At 49.3% G+C, this 7980-nt stretch overlaps 1 protein-coding gene across 2 annotated transcripts; it reads right to left on the reverse strand.

Moving 5' to 3' along the window:
- Positions 1-2949: 2949 nt before the first annotated feature.
- LOC116910425 (interleukin-3) lies at positions 2950-5689 on the reverse strand. 2 transcript variants are annotated; one of them, XM_032914270.1, is made up of 5 exons: positions 5517-5689; positions 5382-5423; positions 3419-3514; positions 3256-3297; positions 2950-3134 (listed from the first exon to the last, which is right to left on the reverse strand). In XM_032914270.1, exons 1-5 carry the CDS (start codon positions 5670-5672, stop codon positions 2979-2981), a joined length of 492 nt encoding a protein of 163 aa, XP_032770161.1. In that variant the 5' UTR covers positions 5673-5689; the 3' UTR covers positions 2950-2978. The 2 variants fall into 2 exon arrangements, with proteins under 2 accessions (XP_032770161.1, XP_032770160.1); XM_032914269.1 differs by having other exon boundaries at positions 5382-5432.
- Positions 5690-7980: the final 2291 nt, after the last annotated feature.

Below are 7980 nucleotides of genomic sequence, written 5' to 3' on the forward strand. Positions count from 1 at the left end.
CAGGCAGAGCTCAGGGAGCCGGGCAGAGAGGCACAGTAGACTGAATCCCACCTTGGTGCTGTCCCAGACACCATATGGCTGTCCTTCTTGTGGCTCCTTGGCTATCTTTCCCTTTTCAGAGGAGAGCCCTGTCATGGGTCATCTTGGACAATCCAGAGGTAGACAGTAGGAATCCCACAGTAGGATTGGGCTGAAGGTGGCTGAAGGTTTAGGTAGGAAGAAAGGTAGGGGGAAGGTCTGGGAAGCCACAGCGCTTTCGTTTACTGATAAACGTGAGGAAGGTCAAGCAAAAAGTGAAGGTGTGTCCCATCTCACAGCCTTAGGATACAGGCAAGCTCCTAGGTACCTCCCCCAAAGATTTAGGATTAAAATTGAAAGATGCACTTTTTTTTTTATTATTAACTTGAATATTTCTTATATACATTTCGAGTGTTATTCCCTTTCCCGGTTTCCGGGCAAACATCCCCCTCCCCCCTCCCCTTCCTTATGGGTGTTCCCCTCCCCACCCTCCCCCTATTGCCGCCCTCCCCCCAACTGTCTAGTTCACTGGGGGTTCAGTCTTAGCAGGACCCAGGGCTTCCTCTTCCACTGGTGCTCTTACTAGGATATTCATTGCTACCTATGAGGTCAGAGTCCAGGGTCAGTCCATGTATAGTCTTTGGGTAGTGGCTTAGTCCCTGGAAGCTCTGTTTGGTTGGCATTGCTGTACATATGGGGTCTCGAGCTCCTTCAAGCTCTTCCAGTTCTTTCTCTGATTCCTTCAACGGGGGTCCTATTCTCAGTTCAGTGGTTTGCTGCTGACATTCGCCTCTGTATTTGCTGTATTCTGGCTGTGTCTCTCAGGAGCGATCTACACTTCTGCACTTCTTTGCTTCATCCATCTTATCTAATTGGGTGGCTGTATATATATGGGCCACATGTGGGGCAGGCTCTGAATGGGTGTCCCTTCAGTCTCTGTTTTAATCTTTGCCTCTCTCATCCCTGCCAAGGGTATTCTTGTTCCACTTTTAAAGAAGGAGTGAAGCATTCACATTTTGATCATCCGTCTTGAGTTTCATTTGTTCTAGGCATCTAGGGTAATTCAGGCATTTGGGCTATTAGCCACTTATCAATGAGTGCATACCATGTATGTCTTTCTGTGATTAAGGTTAGCTCACTCAGGATGATATTTTCCAGTTCCAACCATTTGCCTCATTTAATTTCATAAAGTCGTTGTTTTTATAGCTGAGTAATATTCCATTGTGTAGATGTACCACATTTTCTGTATCCATTCCTCTGTTGAAGGGCATCTGGATTCTTTCCAGCTTCTGGCTATTATAAATAAGGCTGCGATGAACATAGTGGAGTACCTGTCTTTTTATATGTTGGGGCATCTTTGGGTATATGCCCAAGAGAGGTATAGCTGATCCTCAGGCAGTTAATGTCCAATTTTCTGAGGAACCTCCAGACTGATTTCCAGAATGGTTGTACCAGTCTGCAATCCCACCAACAATGGAGGAGTGTTCCTCTTTCTCCACATCCTCGCCAGCATTTGCTGTCACCTGAGTTTTTGATCTTAGCCATTCTCACTGGTGTGAGGTGAAATCTCAGGGTTGTTTTGATTTGCATTTCCCTGATGACTAAAGATGTTGAACATTTCTTTAGGTGTTTCTCAGCCATTCGGCATTCCTCAGCTGTGAATTCTTTGTTTAGCTCTGAACCCCATTTTTAATAGGGTTATTTGTCTCCCCTGGGGTCTAACTTTTGAGTTCTTTGTATATTTTGGATATAAGGCCTCTATCTGTTGTAGGATTGGTAAAGATCTTTTTCCCAATCTGTTGGTTGCCATTTGTCCTAACCACAGTGTCCTTTGCCTTACAGAAGCTTTGCAGTTTTATGAGATCCCATTTGTTTATTCTTGATCTTAGAGCATAAGCCATTGGTGTTTTGTTCAGGAAATTTTTTCCAGTGCCCATGTGTTCCAGATGCTTCCTATTTTTTTTCTTCTATTAGTTTGAGTGTGTCTGGTTTGATGTGGGAGGTCCTGATCCACTTGGACTTAAGGAAAGATGCACTTTTAAAGCTCCATCTGTTTCAATAAGTCATGAATCCCAGGGTCAGTCTGGAGTCAGTCACAAAGTAGGAAGACTAAGTCAACCAAGAGAAGCTGGAAGCCTAGGCAGGCATGGAAACTTCTGGAAGAAGTAGGATTTCTGGGTCCGAGTAACCTGCATCCTCAGAGAGTACTGCCAGATGGGGACTCAGAATGGTACTGAATGGCTTCTACTATGGGAGCTGTTAGAGGCACTGCTGCAGTTCTAAGTATGACCACTAGAGGGGGCATTCTAATGAATTTCAGTACTCAGTAGCATGTTCCAGGGGCCAAGCCTGAATGAAGTCCTAGAGGGGGGCACAACTTAGAAGCTGCATTTACTTGGCCTTACCTTGCCACACTGGACTTCCATGGTCCCATAAAACAGAGATCACACATTCTGGTTTGGAGTGAAGAATAGATTAAATAGTACAGGTTAAATGTCCAGACCATGATCTGGTACATGTTGTATGCTGTGTAGCCAAACTGTGGTATCTGGACAAGTATCCTCTAGGACTGTTACAGAGATGATGCCAAACTAAGAAACTGGACAAGACAAAACCAATTCGTTCAAAGTTATTTATTTCCACAAGGGTTTAAAAGCCTGTTTAAAACACGAGGGACAAATGAACACGCCCCCCAGTCTCTCTCGGAACTTCTTTTCAAAACAGGGAGAAATTCCTCCTCAGCTAAAACATTTTACTTCACATTGCAGAAGGTAATAAATAAATAAATACATAAATACATAAATAACCTTAATAGAATAAAATAGGGGCATAATTAGGTAATTAGCAGATTTCAGAAAGTAGATAAATTGGTAAGACATCTGATGGCATAAGGGAATGTGAAATCCGTCTGGGCATGGGCCATGAGGAACATTCAGGCTCCAGTTGCTCTGCCTGCTGCTTTAACATTCCACGGTCCTAGGGCGGAAGTTGTCAGAGCTAGATGTGGGCTGAGGTGGTCTAGAGACGGACACTGGCTGCAGGTCGTCAAGATGGATCACGTAGAATCTCAGTTTCTTCTTAAAGTCATCCAGATCTTTATTGTAGACACCTGGCAGCTGTGACAAACCAAAAAAGAAAGTATTGGATGTGAAGAGGATGCTGGGGGCTATAGCAGGCTTTAAGTCTGGTCATGAGCAAGGGCATAACCTGCGACACGTGGAAGGGAGGCCAGCTTACCGCAGAGTCGCTCGCAGCTGCAGGAATACAACACTTAAGTTTCTGTGGAGAGACACCAAGGCACAGTCAGATCCCTCTAGAAAGGAGAAAGCCCTACTCTCCTCTCCAGAAAGGCTGGGAAAGGTGGAGGCGGGATCCCTAAGCCCTCAGCAGCCCCACGCACCTGAAGTTTGGACTTGATGTCCAATGTGTCCTGAGAATCAAACTCCTCTTGGCTTTTTATGAATTCGTCCAGGTTTACTCTCCGCAAGGTACTATTCTAAGAGGGCAAAGAATCTTTGTGTAAAATCTAGGGATGTGAGAACTGGGGAGGTGAGAGCTTGAGAGGTGAGAACTGGGGAGGTGAGAGCTTGAGAGGTGAGAACTGGGGAGGTGAGAGCTTGGGGAGTGAGAACTGAGGGGGTAAGAGCTAGGAAGGTGAGATCAGAGGAGGTGAGAACTAGGGAGGTAAGAGTTGGGAAAGTGAGAAATGGGGAGGTGAGAATTAGGGAGGTGGGGGTTGTAGAGATCAGACCTGGAGAGGTCAGAGCTGGGGAGGTGAGAACTGGGGAAGTGAGAGCTGGAGAGGTGAGAGCTGGGCAGGTGAGAGCTGGGCAGGTGAGAGCTGGGCAGGTGAGAGCTGGGCAGGTGAGAGCTGGGGAGGTGAGAGCTGGGCAGGTGAGAGCTGGGAGGTGAGAGCTCGGGAGGTGAGAGCTGGGGAGGGGAGAGCTCGGCAGGTGAGAGCTGGGCGGGTGAGGCTGGGCAGGTGAGAGCTGGGAGGTGAGAGCTGGGCAGGTGAGAGCTGGGCAGGGGGAGAGGAGGCTGGGCCGGGTGAGGAGCTGGGCAGGTGAGGCTGGGCAGGTGAGAGCCTCGGGAGGTGAGAGGGCAGGTGAGGAGCTGGGCAGGTGAGGCTGGGCAGGTGAGAGCTGGGGGAGGTGAGGCTGGGCGGGTGAGGAGCTGGGAGAGAGGGAGCTCGGGGTGAGAGCTGGGCAGGTGAGAGCTGGGCCGGGTGGGGCTGGGCAGGGTGAGAGCTGGGCCAGGTGAGGCTGGGCAGGTGAGAGCTGGGGTGAGAGCTGGGAGGTGAGCTCAGGGAGGAGAGGGGGAGGTGAGGCTGGGCAGGTGAGAGCTGGGCAGGTGAGAGCTGGGCAGGTGAGAGCTGGGGAGGTGAGAGCTGGGGAGGTGAGAGCTGGGGAGGTGAGAGCTGGGGAGGTGAGAGCTGGGGAGGTGAGAGCTGGGGAGGTGAGAGCTGGGGAGGTGAGAGCTGGGCAGGTGAGAGCTGGGGAGGTGAGAGCTGGGCAGGTGAGAGCTGGGCAGGTATGACTGCTGTTAGAGGTTTCTTTGAACAGCCTTACTCCTGGTCCTTTCCTTATCCTGGGGCTAAAGCTAGGGCACATCCCGGACAAGGGCCTGTTTCTCCTGAGCACCAGGTCTTAACCCCTGGCAGCCTGTGGACTGTGTGAAGGCTCTAGGCAGATCTGTCTGTTCTTAAGGGAAACACATCTCTCCAGATAAGCTCTAGAAAAGGCAGAAGGTTGGCCAAGGGAAATACTTATGCCCAAGATGCCAAACACCAAGGTTACTGCTTTAAGTTAATTAAGAACTTCTAGATACCTAGAAAAAAATCCTACAGACTTCATCATGCCCCTAGGGAGGGGAAATGTAGACACTCAGCACGCTTGCAAAGAACTTCATGTTGGATCCAAACAAATAAAAACGAAACAGAACCATTGTATCTAACTAGAGCTGGGAAAATAACTGCAAATGGTAATGTCTTGGGCTGGTGGAAGTGGAGAACACAAGCTCAGTTTTGGAGGAGGAAGAAAAGCAAAAGACACAGTCACAGAAGGCAACTCATTCACTGGTCCATGGCATCCCCATGGCATCCCCACTGAAAGTGGAGCCTCTGAGAGGCCTGTGGCAGGGTTCACTCACAGCTGCCGCTTCATTGTATCTCCTAAAATGCAACTTTCATTATTGCAGCTGGCTATGGCATAGACTGAGGCTCGGAGAGTCATTTGATGATTTCCTTAATAACCCCACTGAGATAGATGTGAAAACGGAAGCAAGGCAAGGTGCAGTGACATGGCTAAAGTCACCCAGGCAGGAGACAGATGGAACCCAAGAATGCCCAAGAGCAGGGCTCTTACCTTCAGATTGGCGTTGTCGTCATTATTATTGAGTTCAGATACCTGAGGATTCTAAAAGAAAGAATCATGAGGCTTACTGGTCCGAGGCACCTGTTGAAGCCAGCCTGCCCAGGCTAACCTCAGCCAGCTACTCACTGGGAGCTTCACCGAAATCTCCAAGGCAATAGTCCTGCAATCCAACATCCTGAGTAAATGGTGGGCACTGACTGAAAACTGGAGTCCCTGGTGGAAGAGCATCAGGAGCGGGAGCAGCATGCAGAGGATGCTGGTGGTAGAGCTGGCAAGAACCATTGTCTCGTTCTGGTCCTCCAAAGAGTTCTGAAGAAGCCACAGGAGCCTTCACCTAATATATATTCATCGAGAGGGGCGGGGCGGGCCCCAGACAGGGCATGGGGGGAAGGGCAGGCATCAGAAGCAGCTTTATCTGACATGGAACCTCCATAGCAAACCACAGACTTATTCATCGTTTTCTAGTACTCAAAATTATCGACATGGGAAGAAAGACTGCTTATTCAAAGGCCATCTTCTTCCTTTGTCATAGAGATGGACCGAGTGGAAACAGGTGGTGGGAGGAAGTAGCCTGGCTCCGAGCCAGCTTGGGGTTTCTGTGCACTGGAACCTCTTCCTACCATCCCTTGTACAAATCTGCCCCTGACTGTGGGCCACCATTATTAGTGGGCCACCAGGGTCACTGGGGCAAACTTGAACATGGTAGGCATTCTGGCACATGGTTAAATGTCCATGGGTGGGCTAGTCCTCTGGCCGCTGGTAGCTAGAGCTCCCTCTCCCTCTAGGCAGCCTTCCCATTGACCCTTATTCCTTGCAGGTGGATATGGAGTTCAGCTCACTCCTTCACTGGTCTAGTCTCAGTGCAGTAGGGCAATGCGCTAAGGCCCACATCTAGAGGACAGAACCCTTGATGGAGATATGACTGCAAACACTAGGCCATCCTTCTGATAACTCAGATAATTAGGCTTATGGACCTAAGGACAAAGGTGGGCCTTGAGAATAGTGTTAGTTACTGGGAGCTGCGGGACGGTGTAGCAGGTGGCATGGACAAGTTTGAGCCGGGAGGGCAAGAGGAGAGAAGAGAACTACTCCCTGAAGGAAAGCCATACTGAGGGATCTAAATCCCAGTTGGCCCTGGAGCCTGGATGGAGTGAGAGCTGGTTTGCAGCTCAGGCCTACAGAGGTGGGAAGGAAACAGGGACAGTTATGGGAAGTTCTCAAAGGACCTGAGAAACCACAGCTAGAGAGAAAGTGGCAAAGCCAGGAGTGTGGAGAGCCAGGGGACAGTCCCTGAAGGATGGGGTGGCCCCCTTTTCCATGGGACAGGTTGACAAGCCACAGCACAAAGCTGGAGTTTTGGTAGAAGATGAGTGTGACGAACCTGGGGTGCAGGGAAGCAGGGGCATGGTAGAGAAACCAGGGTTTGGGTCGGGTTGTGGTGTGATGTGACCAGCTCGAGGAAATGAAGGCTAGCAAGTTATGCTGAGGCAGGGGAAACTGGGTGCTTCTGTCTTCAATGCAGGAGCAATAGGGTGAAAGATAAGGGTGCGACAGCAGGGGGTGGGGGCAAGGACTGATCGAAGAGACAGTGTCTACGGCTCTTATACTCCCAGTCTAGGCAAGCAGACCTGGTACTAGGAGACTGGTCTCCTGGATCCAGATCGGAGTGTACTCTACACTTACAGGGAATCTCACTAGGGAGCATGCAGGGGTTTGGGGGACCCGTTTGGGTGGTCAGGAGGTTGCACTCAACCAAATAACTTGTGTTAAGCAATTGCTTTGTGCAGGCACCATAGACAGATCAGACTCAGCCTCGAGGGAAAGATAGGCTAACGCTCTGTTCCTCTTCTAGTGGTCCTCAGGCCTGCAGTGTCAGCACTCCACTCTTGGCTTTCAGAACCAAAGATGTTCATGTTGACAAGACCTCTGGTGGCATCCGAGGAGCTCTGATTTAAATCTACCAGTGAGCTGAACTCGGAAGAGGTCGCCAGTGCCCTAGAGACCAGGGTTTGTTTCTGGACCTCTCCAGTGTTGCTTGTTGTTACTTTTAGTATAAGCACCTTGGGGGCTGAAGCGTGCGCTATGTGATCCCTCACTGAGGAAAAAGTTCCATTTTTTTTAGGTAAGCAAGTTTTTGTTGAGAAAATTCAAAACAATGAATTTTAAAGCTGTGGTGACCAAACATTCTTACACATAGTGTTTGCCTCCTTAAAACTCCCAGGTTTGTGTTGTAGCAAGGAAACACCACCAGCAGCGATGTTGGAGGCGTGAGACAATGGCGACAGGGCAGGGGCAGGAAGGGGGGTAGAGTACAAGCAAGGTTTATGGTCTACATTTGTGAAAACACCATAATGAGTTTTAGTATGAGTATACACGGATGATTTAAAAAAAAAAAAATGACAGGCTGGGAAGATGGCTAGCGGGTTAGAGTACATGAATCTTCACTACCCACATTAAAAGCCAGGCATAGCCATGTGTGCCTATAACCCCAGCACTGTAAGCCAGACACAGGAGGCTTACAGGGCTCACTGGCTGTGCACACACCTGTATATACACGTGTATGTATACACCATACACAAACATATACCAT

Source organism: Rattus rattus, chromosome 9 (assembly GCF_011064425.1).
Source record: "Rattus rattus isolate New Zealand chromosome 9, Rrattus_CSIRO_v1, whole genome shotgun sequence".
NCBI lineage: Eukaryota > Metazoa > Chordata > Mammalia > Rodentia > Muridae > Rattus > Rattus rattus.

Excerpts from the sequence above, each read along its gene's own strand:
- LOC116910425 (XM_032914269.1), bottom strand. The coding sequence starts at position 5,672 with ATGGTTCTTGCCAGCTCTACCACCAGCATCCTCTGCATGCTGCTCCCG. Across the intron at positions 3,515-5,381 it reads ACGACAACGCCAATCTGAAG|AATAGTACCTTGCGGAGAGT; the intron begins GTAAGAGCCCTG and ends TTGCCCTCTTAG. Across the intron at positions 3,298-3,418 it reads ACATCAAGTCCAAACTTCAG|AAACTTAAGTGTTGTATTCC; the intron begins GTGCGTGGGGCT and ends GTCTCTCCACAG.